A 20,521-nucleotide genomic window follows, 5' to 3' on the forward strand; every position below is an offset into this window, starting at 1 on the left:
GAATACTTCCTTGTTAATGGCTTTAAATTTGAGAAAAATCTTCCCCCTAAATAAATGGTATTATTCAATCTTAACAGCAAATCAATATACAGAATCGATCCGTTTTACATTTATGCCAACAAGTACTTTTTAACCATACAGAAGCCTGCCTGCATACAGAGAACATTTCTTTGTGATAATTCAAGAAGCTACAAAAATTAGTCACACAAACATGTACGAAGCCTGTCTGACACTCGGCCGGTGCATAAACCCGCACTTCCTGGTGGCCAGGGTACCTTTTCATCCAGAGCTTTGTGGTGTTCAAACAAGGACTTCAGCGCCTTCAGCACCTCCACCTCGCTGGACACGCCGGCGGGCGACTGTGCCTGCCTCTTCACCACGGTCATGCGCAGGGAGCGCTCATGTCTGGAGACCAGGCACTCCAAATGCTCCAACAGCAGCTGCGGCAAGCCAGACAGGCGACGGCGCTGTTAACGTCACATCTGCCCAGCACAGTGAGCCACCACCTATGCTCAGACAGGTCCGAATCCCCCAGCCCAGCCGAGAGTCGGAGAAATCCCGTCTTGTGTCAGAATACCCGAGTTCTCCAGGTAATGCCGGGTGGGAGAAAGCACGGGACGACTTCACCCCGGGAGGACCGGCTTTCCTCCGTGACATGGCAGCACGCGTCCCGACGGGGCCCCGCGGCGGGCTGAGCAGGGGCTCTACCACTCACCCTGGTGTTGTTCCTCTCTGCTTTCAGCTCGGCGATCTCCTCCTCCCTCTCCAGGAGCTGCTCCCTGCACACGTTGAGCTCTTTAGTAAGTGCTGCAAACTCCTAGAAAACAGCAAAATAAACCACGGAAGAGTGAGGGAGGGAGGGGGGGAGGGGGGAGGGGGGAGGGGGGAGGGAGGCCCTTGAAGCTCGGCGACCCCGTCCCAGGACCTAAGGGGAGGGACCCCTGTGATCCTCCACACGGACTCTCCAGAGAATGAAACCCAGCCCCGACGTCAGGCACGTGCTGGGCTCCGGCTCGGCGGGAGGGAGGGGACACCCAGGCCCAGCTCCCAACATCAGAGATGCCCCCACACACTTCCCTGAACAGACCTGGCGGGAGGGATAAAGACCTCTTGAGTGACAGACACCCCTCCCCAGCCGCCTTCTCCTCTGGGGAGGCCAAGTCCCGTGGGAATCACTCTCCAGGGCCACTCTCCCAGCCCGGGGACCACAAGGGCAGTGACCCAGCTCTGGGACACACAGGAAGCCTCGTGCAGGGTTCCAGAGGACGGCCCCAGGCACCGCCTTGCCACGGCACCTCCCCGTGCCCGGCTCGGTCCTCTCACTGCACTGGGCCACAGGGTAAGCTGAGTCCAAAGAGAAACCCACATTGTCCTGCCAGTTTTCAACATAGCCAAACGCCTCTGAACAAAGTAACGGTGTCGGCAAATGCGCCCTTTGTTCGAGGGCTTTGTCTTTGAAGGACAGAGGAGGAACCAAAGTTTGGTGACGAGAACCTGACGACTCCATTGACAAACAGGGCTTCAAGTGCACTCAGGTGAGCCCTCTGTGAGGCAGAGCCAGCCAGGGCGAGGGGCCGCCTGCAGCACTGAAGTGCTCGCCCAAGAAGGGTGAGAAGAGGCAGGCGGCACTGCTCCAGTCCACGGGAGAACCGTGAGACCTAAACGCTTATTTCTTCTTGAGAGCCGCTATTTCCGGGGTAGGGAAGGTGATGGACAGAGCTCTGGTGGGGCATCGTGGGTATGATGAGCAACGGCCACCTGGATTCACGTCTCTTCCAGAACAGTCTTTCTTCTGTGTGTCGTCACCCTGGGGAAGACACACAGACACCGGGCAGGAGGGCTTCGACAGCTTGGAACGGGGTCTGCAGACTGCAGCAGCCCAGGCGGCGTCCCTGTCACCCAGCCCACACCAGGAGGAGCAGAGCCCCGTGCTTCCCCTGAGGACCTGTCGCCTGCTGCCCTGCTGCTCCACCTGCTGTGCGTGTCCGAGAGGCCGGGCCCTCGGTATGGCAGGCTGCGGATCCAGGGCCAGAGCGCCCTGCTTGAACACGGCTGCAGCCGTGACGCTCAGCAGAGAGAAGCCTGCGCTGCCCGGCCCAGCTCCAGCGCCCTGGCCCGTGGATCAGGCCTGCAAACAGACACAGGCAGAAGACAGCTCCCGGCTCCTCCCAAAGGATTACTGAAGATGAAACCCAAGGGCTCGTCTAGAAGAGGAGAGGGGGTGGTGACAAGCAGGTGGAGGCAATTCATGGATCTGATGAAGGTTCGGCTGGCCGGGTACAGGCGAGGACCACGCAAAGCCAGACAGCTGGGGGGAGTCCTCCCCAGGTCAGCTCAAACTCAAGAAACCACAAGAAAGGATGCTTGGAAGCCACAGTTTGCATTTAGCCCACACGACTGAGAACAGCAGGGGTGTTCCCGGTGGGAGGGGCCACCATCAGTACCACTGTCGCCACAGAGCTGTTGCTCCCTGGGGAGCAGCTTCAGGTGCTGTACCCTTAGGGGACAGGAGATGGAGCTCACCAAACTAATATTGCCATCCATGAAGCTAGTTAATTTGCATTTTATTGCACTAAAACATAAATTATAAGTATACAGTGTACTTTGAAGACAAGGGCTGCTCCTGGGAGCATAAAATGAGCTACAGAACACAAACCACTCTTCATTTTAGTATTCATTACGTACCTGCAAACACGAAGAACTTTCACTCACAGTAAAAGAAAGTGACCCACAGGCCGGCGCCACGGCTCAACAGACTAATCCTCCACCTGCGGCACCGGCACCCCGGGTTCTAGTCCCGGTCAGGGCACCAGATTCTGTCCCGGTTGCCCCTCTTCCAGGCCAGCTCTCTGCTATGGCCCGGGAAGGCAGTGGAGGATGGCCCAAGTGCTTGGGCCCTGCACCCGCATGGGAAACCAGGAGAAGCACCTGGCTCCTGCCATCGGATCAGCGCGGTGCGCTGGCCACAGCGCACCAGCCACGGCAGCCATTGGAGGGTGAACCAACGGCAAAAGGAAGACCTTTCTCTCTGTCTCTCTCTCTCACTGTCCACTCTGCCTGTCAAAAAAAAAAAAAAAAAAAGTGACCCACACACGCCCTAAGCCCTGACGCAGACCTGCCGGTGTTCACACAGGCAGTGGGGGAGGGCAGGGGAGGCACAGCACAGCAGCCCTGGTGCCCTCCCTCCCGCCTAGCTGTCTTAACAACTCAGGCTGCTACAATAAACAACAGACATTCATTTCTCACCGCTCTGGAGGCTTCCTGCCTGGTGAGGCCCTGAGTGTGGCCCTCGCCCCTGTCCTAACCTGGCGGGAGGGGCAGGGGCGCCCAGCTCAGGGGTCAGGTTTCAGTGGGAGCCCCGGGTTCTGTGGCTGCTGCCCTGGTCTCACAGAGGGCCTCTTGGGCAGTCAGGCTACAAACAACCCAGACCCCATTAGAGAGCCGCCACGGAGCGCAACTCATCCTGGCTCTCGCATCTGGCTCCTCCCCAGGACCAGGCTTCCTGGAAAGTCCCCGTTAGTGAGCAGAGAAGAGGGGGACTCCAGCTTCACGTAGTCCCCGCTTCCTCTGACACAATGTTTTAAAAAGATTTATTTATTTATTCAAAAGAGTTACACAGAGGGAAGGAGAGGCAGAGAGAGAGAGAGGTCTTCCATGCACTGGTTCACTCCCCAATTGGCCACAACGGCCGGAGTCGCACTGATCCGAAGCCAGGAGCCAGGAGGTTCTTCTAGGTCTCCCATGCGGGTACAGGGGCCCAAGGACTTGGGCCATCCCCCACTGCTTTCCCAGGCCACAGCAGAGAGCTGGATGGGAAGGGGAGCAGCTGGGACTCGAACCAGTGCCACATGGGCTGCCGGCACGGCAGGCAGAGGCTCTACGTGCTAGGCCACAGCGCGGGCCCCCTCCTGACACTTTAGTCCCTGCTTCCTGCCTGGAGACGTCGTGAGCAGGGACCCTCACTGGACATCGGCCAGCTCCGTGGCCTTGCACTCTGCGGCCAGAGGCCAGCCCTCCCCTCCTTCATGGCCTCCTCAGGAGTTCCCCAAGACCTCAAAGCGTCTGTATTCACCTGCTGGCGCAAGGTCTGCTCTCTCAAACCGAGAACACACTTAACTCCTATCCCTTTGGTTAAGGGTAAAGATTGCAAACGAATTCAGGAGCCAAAATCCTGCTGGTTCTGGCAGAAAGCTAATCTGTAGAACCCAGCAGCTTCTTATCCAAAGAAAACCTGCATCTTTTCTCAAAAGAATTCAACAACTGAAAACACATCAAAGCGCATTTAAACCTTGGATAAACGTCACACAGGGAATTTCAGTGTAAGATTCCAAAAGCACGTTCCTGTACATACCGTGTTTGTATTATTACTGTGGAAATCCCAAAACTCTGCAGCAAGCCATCTGCTTGACAGGCACCACTACTGCCAGAACCTATCAGCGTAACTTCCTTCCTCTCTAGAAAAAACTTCACTTAAAAAAACCGTAAGGCCGGCGCCGCGGCTCACTAGGCTAATCCTCCGCCTTGCAGCGCCGGCACACCGGGTTCTAGTCCCAGTCAGGGCACCGATCCTGTCCCGGTTGCCCCTCTTCCAGGCCAGCTCTCTGCTGTGGCCAGGGAGTGCAGTGGAGGATGGCCCAGGTGCTTGGGCCCTGCACCCATGGGAGACCAGGAGAAGCACCTGGCTCCTGCCATCGGATCAGCGCGGTGCGCTGGCCGCAGCGCACCTACCACGGCGGCCATTGGAGGGTGAACCAACGGCAAAAAGGAAGACCTTTCTCTCTGTCTCTCTCTCTCTCACTGTCCACTCTGCCTGTCAAAAAAAAAACAAAAAAACAAAAACCTGTAAGCCAAATACATTAGTTTACGGTTACACTCTATTTACTGATGTTTACTGTCATTTCAGTTCCAAGCATGTTTTTAAGATTTATTTATTTGGAAGTCAGAGTTACAGAAAGAGAGGGCAACACAGAGAGAGGGCTTCCATCTGCTGGTTCACTCCCTAGATGGCCAGGACAGAGCCACATGCCTCCTCTGGTCTCCCACCTGGCTGCAGGGGCCCAAATGCTTAGACCATCCTCTGCTGCTTTTCCCAGGCCATCAGCAGGGAGCTGGATTGGAAATGGAGCAGCTGGGACTCAAACCGGCACCCGTATGGAATGCCGGCATCCCAGGCAGTAGCTTTACCCACTACGCCACAACGCTGCCCCTCAAGTATTTTCTGAAACCAAATGCTATGGTTTGAACGAGCTTTAGCTCTCAAACTCATGTGGGTGTTTAAACCTCAAAATCCTAGGCTAGGGGCCGGGGCTGTGGCACCGGCATCCCACATGGGCACCAGTTCTAGTCCTGGCTGCTCCACTTCCAACCCAGCTCTCTGCTGTGGCCTGGGAGGGCAGTGGAGGATGGCCCGAGCACTTGGGCCTCTGCACCCGTGTGGGAGACCCACGGGAGGCTCCTGGCTCCTGGCTTCGGATCGGCTCAGCTCCAGCCGTTGTGGCCACTGCAGGGTGAACCAGCAGATGGAAGACCTCTCTCTCTGTCTCTCTCTTCACTGTAGCTCTACCTCTCAAATAAATAAATAAAATCTTTAAAAAAAAATCCTAAGCTGATGGTACTAAGATTGTGGAAACATAATCCAGTATGGTGTCCAGGAAGTGGACCGAGGGGTAGACCGAGGCCCCCAGAGGTGCTTCCCTGAGAGCAGATCGCCACGTCCCCTCGGCCACCATGGACCCCTCACACATGCTCTGCCACCTTCACCAAAGGCCAAACCAGCAGGGCTGTAGGTCTTGGAGCTGAACCTCCAAACTGTGAGCGGAACAAACCTCTTCTCTGTGAAGCTGGCGTCTCTCAGCTGTTTCACTACAGTGGCAAAAAGGCCAACTCACACGCTGGGCACACAGCCGAGCAGTCAGCGGGGACTTTTCTGTTTAAAACATGTCTGAGGCCGGCGCCGCGGCTCAATAGGCTAATCCTCCACCTGCGGTGCCGGCACCCCGGGTTCTAGTCCCGGTCAGGGCACCAGATTCTGTCCCGGTTGCCCCTCTTCCAGGCCAGCTCTCTGCTATGGCCCGGGAAGGCAGTGGAAGATGGCCCAAGTGGGCCCTGCACCCCATGGGAGACCAGGAGAAGCACCTGGCTCCTGGCTTCGGATCAGCGCGGTGCGCTGGCCGCAGCGCACCGGCCACAGCAGCCATTGGAGGGTGAACCAACAGCAAAGGAAGACCTTTCTCTCTGTCTCTCTCCCACTGTCCACTCTGCCTGTCAAAAAAATAAAATAAAAATAAAATAAAATAAAATAAAAGTACACTACAGAGAGACACACAGCAGGCACTGGCAGTGCCACACTGACACACCCACAGCCTCTCACTGTACTGTTTCTGTACTGCTTGGTGCTGAGTGTGGTGCCCTCCCTTTTCTGTCTACACAATGCTGGAACCCGAGGCCAGCAGAGTACAGAGTGCGCGCTCTCCATGGAGGACGTCCACAGGAACACTGGCTGCTCAGGACCAGCACACCCTGGTCTGGGTTCCTTCTGCTCACCCATCCCTGCAGCCTGGCACCAGGCTCCCACCTTCCTGGAAGGACACCAGCGTCCCCGCCACCCCAGCCCAGCCCGACGCAATGGTCAGTTTCCATCTTCACCTCCCCGGCTGCCCGGGCACACGCACTGCAGACGCGCCATTTCTCCCGCTCCCTCCTTCTCCACCTGCCGTGCCTGCCTGGGCAGCTGGAGTCCAGGCCCCGAGTCCATCACCTCCACCTGCCCGCTTCGCCCACCCAGCGCACATCTGCACTCAGTGGACCCAGCGAGCTGCTTGGACACCTTGCTGCCTCCCGCCCCTGACATTAGCCACAGCCCCCGGGGCCTGTCTTCTGAACTGCCCGTTGCTCCACATCCTTGGCCAGGCCCTGCTGTCTCCTAGACTAGAAAAGCTGCCTCGAACCCCTGCCTGCGTCCGTCCTCCCCACTACCACTCTCTGCTTTGGGAACAGGCAGACACGGTGACCTCTGCTTCCAAGCCCTCGCTGACTTCCCACCGGCCTGAGGGGCACGCCCAACGCTCCCCTGCCAGCTTCCAGTACTGAGCGGGACAACCACTGAGCAGCGCCAGCACCGCTGCCCGCCAGACGTGTTCCAGGCACTTCCGTGGGCGCCCTCACCCAACCCTCGCAGCAGTGCAGGGATGCACGAGCTCCCCAGAGCACATGCGCAGAGCCCACGTGGTGGCTCCAAGTCCACTCTGTGCACCGGGACCTGGCCTCACACTCAGCAATTCGTCACTACAAGACCCATGGTTCCTGGAGGCTCCTGTTCCTCCACTGGCCTCACAAACAGGGCTGCCAATCTTCCCCTGAGCAACTCCACCCCCCCCCACCCCCCCCCGGGGCTCCAGCTCACTGGCCTCCTACTGGCTGCAGCCCCCTGCCTGGTGCCCACATGGCACGGCCCTGCCCCAGGCCATCCATACTCTTCACCCCTTTCCCGGTTGCGCAGGCTGCAAGAGCGTGTGGCACCAAAAGCTACCCACTCACAAACCCAAAAGCTGCCTGGCAGGAACACAGTATGTGGCTACCTGGGTGCAGGCCGGGCCCAGGTTTTCAGGGGCAGGGGTCTGACCAGGAGACCAGTCGCACTCAGCCCGCTCCCACAGCCAACAGCCAGGGGCTGCTCCCCAGTGCAGACTTGCGGTTGGTGGATTACTGTCACACGGCTAGAATGAAGTCACTCAATGCCATCAAACGTCAACTCACTTCTCAACAGCAGCATTGTCTTCCCCGAGAGGGAGGGACAGGCACCACCTTACACGTGTGCTGTGACTTATCAGTTAGTTTTAACCATTAAAATTACCCTGGTGAAAGCGAGGACACACACTCACCCCATGCCCCCTTCTCCTTCCCAAGGAATTCTCCCAGGGTGCTCAGGGCCTGCCTGTCTCCCTTCACGGCTCACAGCTTCCGGGGGCACACGGGACGCAGCTCTCAGAACCCAGCCCCAGGCACACTGCCTCCAGACCGGGCTCCTACTCTACAACGAGCTTTCCAACGGCAGCTTCAACTCACCCCATCGAAAATCTAATGCGAGGTCGGGCAGCAGTCAGCCTGTGACACTGCATTCCACATGGGAGCTGGTTTGTGTCCTGGCTGCTCCATTTCGATCCAGTTCCCTGCTCATGGCCTGGGAAAAGCAGTATAAGATGGCTCAAGTCTTTGGGCTCCTGCCACCCTCGTGACAGACCTGGAAGAAGCTCGTGGCTCCTGACTACAGCCAGGCCCGGCTCCAGCCCTTGCAGCCAGCTGGGGAGTGAAGCCAGTACATGGACAATCTCTCTCCCCCTCTCTGTAACGCTGAATTTCAAACAAATAAATAAATCTTTTTAAAATTGAATGTGATTTTCATTTGGAACAAAGCAAAAAGACAGAAAAGCCCTCAATGCTTTGTTTTGTCATTTAAACGTGTGCCTGGGGGCCAGCGCTGTGGCATGGCTGATACGCCTCTTCCTGCGAAGCTGGCATCCCATGTGGACGCCAGTTTGAATCCTAGCAGGGAGCTGGACTGGAAGTGAAGCAGCCAGGACTCAAACTGGCTTCCAACCCAGCTCCCTGCTAGTGTACCTGGGAAAGCGGCAAAATGGCCCAAGTGCTTGGGCCCCTGCACCCATGTGAGAGACCCAGATGAAGCTCCTGGCTCCTGCTGCAGCCTGGCCCAGCCCTGGCCATTGCAGTCATTTGGGAAGTGGATGGAAGTTAGCGCACCCGCTCTCTCTCGCTCTCTCTTTAACTCTGCTTTTCAAATAAATAAATTTAAAAAAATACATCTTGGGGCCAGCGCTGTGGTATAAAAGGCTAAGTGTTTTCCTACAGCGCTGGCATCCCATATGGGCACCAGTTCAAGTCCCAGCTGCTCCACTTCCAATCCAGGTCCCTGCTAGTGTACCTGGGAAAGCAGTAGAGGATGGCCCAAGTGCTTGGGCCCTGCACCCATGTGAGAGACCCAGAAGAAGCTCCTGGCCCAGCCCCAGCCATTGTGGCCATTTGGGAAGTGAACCAGCAGATGGAAGATCTCTCTCCCTCCCACCCTTTCAAATAAATAAATCCTGAAAAAATACACCTGAAAATGTCAACTGAGGTAAATACAATGTAAGTCCGCCGTTCTAATCGCTTGAAAGTACAACTCGGCCGTTTCCAGTACACTCACGTGTGCTGCGCCATCAGCCTGCATCTAACTCAGAAGAGGCTGGCGCCCCTCGGCCAGGCGTCCTGATCTCCCCTCCCCCTGCCCTGCCCACTGCAAGTCCGCTGACGGGCTGCTCTGGGCACTTCTGTGCGTGGAACCACTGCTCGGCCTCGGTGCCTGGCTCCTTTGCGTCACTCGGGATTTTCAAAGGCCATTCACTTGAAACATGATGTCACTTTATTCCTTTCTATTCCTTTTCCTCTTTCAGGGCGATTTAGGCAAAACTGGGATTTCTTCATGAGGTAGGAGTGTAAGTTTTACTTCAAATAGTTTTATCTTTCTGGTAAAAAGCAAACCAAACTGGTTTTGGATGGTGATTAGCATTTCAGTGCTAAAACACAGTAACTCCTGAGAAAAAAGAAGATAATTTAAAATATCAATGTGCATGCATGTTTCAAAACATGCATGTGAATGTGTTTTTCACACACTCTGGAGTTCAAGCATGTAATATCAGGCAAAACATTCTCATTAAATTGTAAACACTCCACCTGGGGTGAGATTGGCGTGTTTATCAAACCAATGAAACGAAAATCTCAAAGGCAGAGACCCCTCATTCAACAGGAGACGTCTCTGCCTTCACTCACACAGGAGGAGACAGCTCTGCCTCCATTCACACAGGAGACGGCTCTGCCTCCATTCCACAGGAGGAGACGGCTCTGCCTCCATTCCACAGGAGGAGACGGCTCTGCCTCCATTCCACAGGAGGAGACGGCTCTGCCTCCATTCCACAGGAGGAGACGGCTCTGCCTCCATTCCACAGGAGGAGACGGCTCTGCCTCCATTCCACAGGAGGAGACGGCTCTGCCTCCATTCAACAGGAGGAGACGGCTCTGCCTCCATTCAACAGGAGGAGACGGCTCTGCCTCCATTCCACAGGAGGAGACGGCTCTGCCTCCATTCAACAGGAGACGGCTCTGCCTCCATTCAACAGGAGACGGCTCTGCCTCCATTCAACAGGAGACGGCTCTGCCTCCATTCAACAGGAGGAGACGGCTCTGCCTCCATTCAACAGGAGACGGCTCTGCCTCCATTCACACAGGAGGAGACGGCTCTGCCTCCATTCAACAGGAGGAGACGTCTCTGCCTCCATTCAACAGGAGGAGACGTCTCTGCCTCCATTCAACAGGAAGGAGACGTCTCTGCCTCCATTCAACAGGAGACGTCTCTGCCTCCATTCCACAGGAGGAGACGGCTCTGCCTCCATTCAACAGGAGGAGACGGCTCTGCCTCCATTCAACAGGAGACGTCTCTGCCTCCATTCAACAGGAGGAGACGGCTCTGCCTCCATTCAACAGGAGACGTCTCTGCCTTCATTCAACAGGAGGAGACGGCTCTGCCTCCATTCCACAGGAGGAGACGTCTCTGCCTCCATTCCACAGGAGACGTCTCTGCCTCCATTCAACAGGAGGAGACGTCTCTGCCTTCATTCAACAGGAGACGTCTCTGCCTCCATTCCACAGGAGGAGACGGCTCTGCCTCCATTCCACAGGAGGAGACGTCTCTGCCTCCATTCCACAGGAGACGTCTCTGCCTCCATTCAACAGGAGGAGACGTCTCTGCCTCCATTCAACAGGAGACGTCTCTGCCTCCATTCAACAGGAGGAGACGGCTCTGCCTTCATTCAACAGGAGACGTCTCTGCCTCCATTCAACAGGAGGAGACGTCTCTGCCTCCATTCAACAGGAGGAGACAGCTCTGCCTCCATTCAACAGGAGGAGACGTCTCTGCCTCCATTCCACAGGAGGAGACGTCTCTGCCTCCATTCAACAGGAGGAGACGGCTCTGCCTCCATTCAACAGGAGACGGCTCTGCCTCCATTCAACAGGAGGAGACGGCTCTGCCTCCATTCAACAGGAGGAGACGGCTCTGCCTCCATTCCACAGGAGGAGACGGCTCTGCCTTCATTCAACAGGAGACGGCTCTGCCTCCATTCAACAGGAGGAGACGGCTCTGCCTCCATTCAACAGGAGGAGACGTCTCTGCCTCCATTCAACAGGAGGAGACGGCTCTGCCTCCATTCCACAGGAGGAGACGGCTCTGCCTTCATTCAACAGGAGACGTCTCTGCCTTCATTCAACAGGAGGAGACGTCTCTGCCTCCATTCAACAGGAGACGTCTCTGCCTCCATTCAACAGGAGGAGACGTCTCTGCCTCCATTCAACAGGAGGAGACGGCTCTGCCTCCATTCACACAGGAGGAGACAGCTCTGCCTCCATTCAACAGGAGGAGACGTCTCTGCCTCCATTCAACAGGAGGAGACGTCTCTGCCTCCATTCAACAGGAGGAGACGTCTCTGCCTCCATTCACACAGGAGGAGACAGCTCTGCCTCCATTCAACAGGAGGAGACGTCTCTGCCTCCATTCAACAGGAGGAGACAGCTCTGCCTCCATTCAACAGGAGGAGACGGCTCTGCCTCCATTCAACAGGAGGAGACGTCTCTGCCTCCATTCAACAGGAGGAGACGGCTCTGCCTCCATTCAACAGGAGGAGACGGCTCTGCCTCCATTCAACAGGAGACGGCTCTGCCTCCATTCAACAGGAGGAGACGGCTCTGCCTCCATTCAACAGGAGGAGACGGCTCTGCCTCCATTCCACAGGAGGAGACGGCTCTGCCTCCATTCAACAGGAGGAGACGGCTCTGCCTCCATTCAACAGGAGGAGACGGCTCTGCCTCCATTCAACAGGAGGAGACGGCTCTGCCTCCATTCCACAGGAGGAGACGGCTCTGCCTCCATTCAACAGGAGACGTCTCTGCCTCCATTCAACAGGAGGAGACGTCTCTGCCTCCATTCAACAGGAAGGAGACGTCTCTGCCTCCATTCAACAGGAGGAGACGTCTCTGCCTCCATTCAACAGGAAGGAGACGTCTCTGCCTCCATTCAACAGGAGGAGACGGCTCTGCCTCCATTCACACAGGAGGAGACGTCTCTGCCTCCATTCAACAGGAGGAGACGGCTCTGCCTCCATTCAACAGGAGGAGACGGCTCTGCCTCCATTCAACAGGAGGAGACGGCTCTGCCTCCATTCAACAGGAGGAGACGGCTCTGCCTCCATTCAACAGGAGGAGACGGCTCTGCCTCCATTCAACAGGAGGAGACGGCTCTGCCTCCATTCACACAGGAGGAGACGTCTCTGCCTCCATTCAACAGGAGACGTCTCTGCCTCCATTCCACAGGAGGAGACGGCTCTGCCTTCATTCAACAGGAGACGTCTCTGCCTTCATTCAACAGGAGGAGACGGCTCTGCCTCCATTCCACAGGAGGAGACGGCTCTGCCTCCATTCAACAGGAGGAGACGGCTCTGCCTCCATTCAACAGGAGGAGACGTCTCTGCCTCCATTCAACAGGAGGAGACGGCTCTGCCTCCATTCCACAGGAGGAGACGGCTCTGCCTCCATTCAACAGGAGACGTCTCTGCCTTCATTCAACAGGAGGAGACGGCTCTGCCTCCATTCCACAGGAGGAGACGGCTCTGCCTCCATTCAACAGGAGGAGACGGCTCTGCCTCCATTCACACAGGAGGAGACGTCTCTGCCTCCATTCCACAGGAGACGTCTCTGCCTCCATTCAACAGGAGGAGACGTCTCTGCCTTCATTCAACAGGAGACGTCTCTGCCTCCATTCAACAGGAGGAGACGTCTCTGCCTCCATTCAACAGGAGGAGACGTCTCTGCCTCCATTCAACAGGAAGGAGACGTCTCTGCCTCCATTCAACAGGAGGAGACGGCTCTGCCTCCATTCACACAGGAGGAGACGTCTCTGCCTCCATTCAACAGGAGGAGACGGCTCTGCCTCCATTCAACAGGAGGAGACGGCTCTGCCTCCATTCAACAGGAGGAGACGGCTCTGCCTCCATTCAACAGGAGGAGACGGCTCTGCCTCCATTCAACAGGAGGAGACGGCTCTGCCTCCATTCCACAGGAGGAGACGGCTCTGCCTCCATTCAACAGGAGGAGACGGCTCTGCCTTCATTCAACAGGAGACGTCTCTGCCTCCATTCACACAGGAGGAGACGGCTCTACTCTTCCAGCACGTTACACAGATAACGTTTGAAAGGCTGAGTTACAGAGAAAGGAGGGAGAGACAAAGAGATATCTTCCATCTGCTGGTTCACTTTCCAAATGGCCACAGAGGCCAAAGCTGGGCTGATCTGAAGCCAGGAGCCAGGAGCTTCTTCCAGGTCTCCCACGTGGGTGAGGGGCCCAAGCACTCGGGTCACCTTCTGCTGCTGTCTCAGGCCATAGCAGGGAGCTGGACTGGAAGTGGAGCAGCCAGAACCCAAACCAGCATCCAATGGATGCCAGCGCGGCAGGCAGTGTCTTAACCTGCTACTCCACGGCGCCAGCCCCAGAACAGCAACATTTTAAAAAAGAATGCCAGCCTGCAAGAGTTTCAGATAAAGACAGTAGAAAATAACACAATGCAAAGTATATTAACTCCAGGTTAGAGTATTTTTCAAACTTCCCAATAAAGCGAGGATGTGATTTTAGGCTTTGCTCATGCTTACAAGAACATAAGACTTTTCACTTCCAAATACTTCGTTTCCTAAGTCTATGCATGGCCAAGAAATCTCCAAGTTATAAAGAAGCCGTCGTCAAGACAAGGAGCCAGCAGACACCAGGATGGCTTGACAGTCTGCAGGTAGCCACTGCTGGGAATGTACTGCTAAATACATGCTTAATTTTTTTTAAGACTGTACTTATTTATTTGAAAAGAAGGGTTACTGTGGCAGAGGCAGGGGTTGGAGGGGCAGGGAGAGGTCTTCCATCCGCTGGTTCACTCCCCAAATGGCCACAATGGCTGGAGCTCAGCCCATTTGAAGCCAGGAGCCAGGAGCTTCCTCTGGTCTTCCCCGCAGGTGCAGGGGTCCAAGCACTTGGGCCACCTTCTTTGGCTTTCTCAGGCCAGAGAACTGAATCAGAAGCGGAGCAGCCAGGGGCCAATGCTGTGGCAAAGCAGGCAAAGCTGCCACCTGCAGTGCCGGCACCCCATACACACGCCAGTACGAGTCCCAGCTGCTCCACTTCCGATCCAGCTCTCTGCTGTGGCCTGGGAAAGCAGTGGAGAATGGCCCAAGTCCTGGAGCCCCTGCACCCACGTGGGAGACCCAGAAGCTGCTCCTGGCTTTAGACTGGCCCAGCTCTGGCTGTTGCAACCACTTGGGGAGTGAACCAGCAGATGGAAGACTTCTCTCTGCCTCTGCCTCTCTGTAACTCTGCCTAAATAAATCTTTAAAAAAAAAAAAAAAAAAAAGTGGAGCAGCCGGGACCATACAGGATGCCGGCAGCACTGCAGGCAGCAGCTTTACCAGCTACGCCCGGCCCCCATGTTTAAAATTTTTTAAAAAAATTATTTATCAGGCCGGCGCCGCGGCTCAATAGGCTAATCCTCCGCCTAGCGGCGCCGGCACACCGGGTTCTAGTCCCGGTCGGGGCACCGATCCTGTCCTGGTTGCCCCTCTTCCAGGCCAGCTCTCTGCTGTGGCCAGGGAGTGCAGTGGAGGATGGCCCAAGCCCTTGGGCCCTGCACCCCATGGGAGACCAGGATAAACACCTGGCTCCTGCCATTGGAACAGTGCGGTGCGCCGGCCGCAGCGCGCTACCGCGGCGGCCATTGGAGGGTGAACCAACGGCAAAAGGAAGACCTTTCTCTCTGTCTCTGTCTCTCACTGTCCACTCTGCCTGTCAAAAAAAAAAAAAAAAAAAAAAAAAAAAAATTATTTATCTTCATTTCATTTGAAAATCAGAGAGAAAAAGAGCTCTTCCACCTGCTGGTTCACTCCCCAAGTGCCCACAGCAGCCAGGGCTGGGCCCGGTTGAAGCCACGAGCCAAATGGCAGGTCCCCAAGCAGCTGAGCTGTGCCGTGCTGCCTCCCCGAGTGCTCACCAGCAGAAGGTGGATCGCTGGAAGCTGTGGTGGTGCCAAGCGACACCTTGACCACTGTACCATACACCTACCCCTTTGGCCTTAAAATTTTTTTAACAAACATCAATAGTAGTACTAGGGGAAAAGGGTTTAGTACAGAGCTTTTCTTGTTTTTTTTTGTTGTTGTTACTTTTTTTTTTTTTTTTTACTTTTTTACCTTTTTTATTTTTAATACAAAGTTATCAGAAATTACAGAATTCTGGGATCAGTGCTGAGGCCCAACAGGTTAACCCACCACCTGTGATACATGCATCCCGTATCGGAGTCCCAGTTCAAGTCCCCGCTGCTCCACTTCTAATTCAGCTCCCTGCTAACACATCTGGGACAGCAGCAGAAGACGGCCCAAACACTTGGGCTCCTGCTACCCACACAGGAGATCCAGATGGAATTCCAGGCTCCTGGCTTTGGCATGGCCCAGGCCTGGCTATTACAACCATCTGAGAGTGAACCAGGAATGGAAGGATTTATCTACACCTCCATTCAAGCTTTCAAATAAATAAACAATTTTTTTGATTACTCAATTTTTTGGTGTTGCTGATAAAGGAATACATGGATAGTCTCCCTTCTGTGCTGGCTACTCTTCCACACTGTAGGAAACTAAAGTTAGGGTTTCTGGTATGTGTTTAATGCAGTTACAAATACACTCCTCCCCCTTTTCTTTAAGATCAAACCTCAGCGTGTCTGTCTCTGTGACTCCCCACCTTTGCTCAAGCCTGCAGGCGCGTCACCGTGACCAAGCCCTAATCTCCACCTGCGCACCTGCCAGTGAAGAACTGTGCAGGCCTCCTCTGCACACACTCCCAGACCAGCCACAGGATGGCGTCGGGGAGCTCCCGAGCCAAGAGATAATCAACATTTGACTTCTAATTGATCGGAGACATGGGACGTCTTTTATGCGTCCTTGTAACCTCACCATCTTGTTGGGCTACTGAGTTTCATGGTAATTTTTCTTTTATGGATTCACTCTGCATTCCCCACTGCTTGTCACACAGGAGTCTCCAGAGTCTGTCTCCTGCTGGACTGAGGGCTTGTCATTAGTTCATATTAGCATTTCATTCAGCACAGAAAGCTGCAATCAACTCTTTTACGTGATTGAGCCATCTGCAAACTGTTCCTGACATTCATTAAACCAGAAACGTCCGGGAGGTGTGAGCTCTACTGACCCAGGTACACAGAGGAGACTCCAGGACAGCACCGCCCCCACAGCTCTACTGCAGAGCCACACTCTGCCACACAGCAGGGCACCCACTGCACCAGCCTGGGGTCAGACCCCAGGAAACACAGATGCAGAGCACTTAACAGACACAAGGAAACCACAGGTGGAGCCCGCAGGCTCGGCACACGGAAGGCCACGGGGCCTGGGCAGGCCTCGTTCCTCGCCATCTGACGTGTGCTGGATGTATCAGGTCAGACTGGCAGCTCCACCATCCAACACCCAGGCCACTCAGAAGGAATCAAAGGTCCAGGCATGAAGCAGCAACGGCGAGGGGAGTTAGCGGAAATCTCTCGTGGTCCTATCGCACCTAGAGAACGGGAAACAGCCGAAGACGGAGCGGTCTGGGCACAGCTGTGCTGGGTTTCCAACATTTCCTCCCGTGCCGCTGACAAGCCAGACACACAAATGCGCCAGTGTTTAAGACCATGCAGCTGAATGCGGTAGATGTAAGGAACTTGAAAAGGCCTTTGGTTCTCTCTCATGCAGTTTTCCTAACAAGAGACATTGCCTGCCACAAAGACGTGACTGACCGGCGGGAAGGAGGCAAAGACAAGACCGTCAACAAGGAAGCGTCCGCCACGCCCCGTCTCCCTGCTCCCCCCAGCAGCCCCTCCCCTGCCTGCTCAGCCGCTACTGTCATCAAGTCCTCCCTCAGAGACCACTCCAGTCCTTGCTGTTCACTCTGCTGTGGGGTCACAGCCCCCCATGCCTTTCCCGTTTCTCTGCCAATCCTCCTGGAACCCCTCCTGTCAATCCCATCATTCCTGGTTTCCCCACTCCACACCTCCACCCACTGGCTTCCTCCCGGAGGGCCTCCTCCCACTGCTGCCAGGCTCCTGGCCTCCTGGATGCCCAGTGGTCTCGACCCCTCCACCTCCTCTGTGAAGGCTAACCCGGCTCCTCCCTTCACATGCCATAGGACGGTCAGCCAGCATCACAGGCTGCCAAGGCGTTACCACACTTCCATGCTGTACTGAGCTCTGTGCTTCCACCACTGTAAACCCCAAAGCTCTGCACAGAGCCAGCAGGGGGCGGTGTGCACACAGGGAGCCCCACGCAGTCCGAGCAGTGAGAGCCACCACCCAGCAGGGGGCGGCGTGCGCACAGGGAGCCCCACGCAGTCCGAGCAGTGAGAGCCACCACCCAGCAGGGGGCGGCGTGCGCACAGGGAGCCCCACGCAGTCCGAGCAGTGAGAGCCACCACCCAGCAGGGGGCGGCGTGCGCACAGGGAGCCCCACGCAGTCCGAGCAGTGAGAGCCACCACCCAGCAGGGGGCGGCGTGCGCACAGGGAGCCCCACGCAGTCCGAGCAGTGACTGACAGCCAGTACTCCATGTATTCTAAATATGCAGGCTGTTTTCTTACGTCTTGCAGCCAGGGTGACAACAGCCCTGTGTTACGAAGGGCTTTGCTCTAACTTAACAAGTAGCAACCCCAGGAAGAATAAAAGGTCTGGGGAAAACACGTGTAAGTGAAGGAACTTCATCACATTGTCCTCTGTGGCCCCAGGAAGTTTTCGGATATAGTTACAGAGGTTCAAGAAAGAGTAGCCCTGTGAATTCAAATAATTTACTGAACAAAAATGTGCTTCTAGTGTACCATGCTAAGACGTAACTGCAGGGGCGGCGCTGTGGCACAGCCGGTTAAAGCCCTGGTCTGCACCGCCAGCATCCCATACAGGTGTTGGTTAGAGTCCCAGCTGCTCCATTCTGATCCAGTCTGCTGCTACTGCACCTGGGAAAGCAGTAGAAGATGGCCAAGTCCTTGGGCCCCTGCACCCACGTGGGAGACCCAGAAGAAGCTCCTGGCTCCTGGCTTGCGATTGGTTCAGCTCAAGCTGTTATGGCCACTGGGAGAGTGAACCAACCAGCAGATGGACGGCCTTACCTCTCTCTGTAACTCTGTCTTTCAAACAAATAAAATAAATCTTAAAAAAAAAAAAAAGATGTAAATTGCAACAGCTCTTGTATTTGTTTACTACTGGACAGTTTCAAAATACCCTGAGGGCAGGTTAAACTGCTACTCGGAATGAATTCCTTCTCAGAGTGGCTGGTCGAGTTCCAGCTACACTGCCTCCAGTCCAGCTCCTGCCAATGCACTTGGGAGGCAGCTACCTCAAACACTTGAGCCCTGCCACTCATGCTGGAGATCTGAATGGGGCTCCTGGCTTCGGCCTAGCCTGCCCCCAGCTGTTGGGGCCATTTGGGAAGTAAACCAGTGGATGGAAGATGGATCAATCTCTCTTCTCTCTGTCACTCTGCCTTTCAAATAAATAAATTTTAAAAAAGATTTATTTTATTTATTTGAAAGACAGAGAGAGAGAGATCAGTCTTCCACGCACTGGTTCACTCCCCAAATGGTCACAATGACTGGAGCTGAGCTGATCCAAAGCCAGGAGCCAGGAGCCTCTTCCGGGTCTCCCTCGTGGGTGCAGGGGTCCAAAGACTTGGGCCATCCTCCACTGCTTTCCCAGGGCATCAGCAGGGAGCTGGATCAGAAGTCGAGTAGCCGGGACTGGAACAAGGATGCTGGCACTGCAGGCTGGGGCTTTAACCTGCTGTGCCACAGCACCAGCCCCAATAAATAAACATTTTTAAAAAAAACTTGATATATATGACCACACTTTATTCTCAGCAACACAGGGACACACAATCATCTTATTTCAGCCAGTACAGCCAGGCAGGTGAGAGGGATGCAAAGGTCACTCAGCCACCCCGCAGCCTGTGGTCAGCACCCAGCACAGATGGCATCTTCCGAGCCACACCGAGCACAGTGCCCCGAGGAGCCATGCCTAGGAGGCTGCAATGCACGGCTCCTGTCTGAGGAAGGCCTGTGTCTAAGGGGCGCTATCCATCAGTTCTCCCCAAATCTGCCTGCGATGCCGGGAAATACAGTGTCCCAGTTTACAGACGACAGAATGGGCTCAGAGGTGAAGTATCACAGCCAAGATCAGAGATTCACCGAGCAGAGGACCCAGACTTGGAACAGGTTTGCGGGGGGAGGAGACGAGCAGCAGCCAGGCAGAAAACAACAGAAGGCAGGTCAGCAGGTGGTGGAGAAGGCGCTTACCTCATCAGCAACGCCCCCCCCCCCCCCCCCGCAGGCAGGGAGGATCTGCCCGGACTGTCCTCCCAGATCTCTGCCCCCAGCAGATCCCGACACACCTGACCTGTGGGTGTCATCCGTGTTGACACACCTGACCTGTGGCTGTCATCTTTGTCTTGTTGTTTGTAACATGACCCAGGATGAACCATAAATCTGGTTTTAGCACAGAATGTTTTTATTTATGTATATATTTATTTGAGAGGGAGTGAGAGCAAGCGAGCACACTACCCAGGCTCCTATCCCCAATGCCCACAAGGCCAGGGCCAAAGACGGGAGTAAGGAAGTCAACCAGGTCTTCCACCGTGAGTGGTAGGAGCCCCACTCCTCAGCGTCGTCGCTGCCTCCCAGGGTCTGCAGTGTGGAAAGCTGGAGCCAGAGAAGAAAACCCAGGCTGTCAGGCCAACGCCCTCCCTCGTCTGTGTCGTCTCTTAGGGCTGACGGGCTCCAGTGAGGAACGTGGGCATCTCCCTGTCAGGCCAACGCCCTCCCTCGTCCGTGTCGTTCCTTAGGGCTGACGGGCTCCAGTGAGGAACGTGGGCATCTCCCTGTCAGGCCAACGCCCTCCCTCGTCCGTGTCGTCTCTTAGGGCTGACGGGCTCCAGTGAGGAACGTGGACATCTCCCTGTCAGGCCAACGCCCTCCCTCGTCTGTGTCGTCTCTTAGGGCTGACGGGCGCTCCAGTGAGGAACGTGGACATCTCCCTGTCAGGCCAACGCCCTCCCTCGTCTGTGTCGTTTCTTAGGGCTGACGGGCTCCAGTGAGGAACGTGGACATCTCCCTGTCAGGCCAACGCCCTCCCTCGTCTGTGTCGTCTCTTAGGTCTGACGGGCTCCAGTGAGGAACGTGGACATCTCCCTGTCAGGCCAACGCCCTCCCTCGTCTGTGTCGTCTCTTAGGGCTGACGGGCGCTCCAGTGAGGAACGTGGACATCTCCCTGTCAGGCCAACGGCCTCCCTCGTCTGTGTCGTCTCTTAGGGCTGACGGGCGCTCCAGTGAGAACGTGGACATCTCCCTGTCAGGCCAACGCCCTCCCTCGT

At 55.6% G+C, this 20,521-nt stretch overlaps 1 protein-coding gene across 4 annotated transcripts in view; it reads right to left on the bottom strand.

The window, feature by feature from the left end:
* Positions 1–20,521, bottom strand: part of PPFIA1 (PTPRF interacting protein alpha 1) — a 110,636-nt gene that overhangs the window by 60,106 nt on the left and 30,009 nt on the right. For all 4 annotated transcript variants that reach the window (XM_062195685.1, XM_062195684.1, XM_062195683.1 and 1 more), the window contains exons 3-4: positions 716–817; positions 276–440 (exon numbers count right to left, since the gene is read on the bottom strand). In XM_062195685.1, coding sequence (XP_062051669.1) covers positions 276–440; positions 716–817 — 267 coding nt within the window. The remainder of the gene's footprint in view (positions 1–275; positions 441–715; positions 818–20,521) is intronic.

The sequence above is a fragment of the Lepus europaeus genome, chromosome 7 (genome assembly GCF_033115175.1).
Source record: "Lepus europaeus isolate LE1 chromosome 7, mLepTim1.pri, whole genome shotgun sequence".
Classification (NCBI taxonomy): Eukaryota; Metazoa; Chordata; class Mammalia; order Lagomorpha; family Leporidae; genus Lepus; species Lepus europaeus.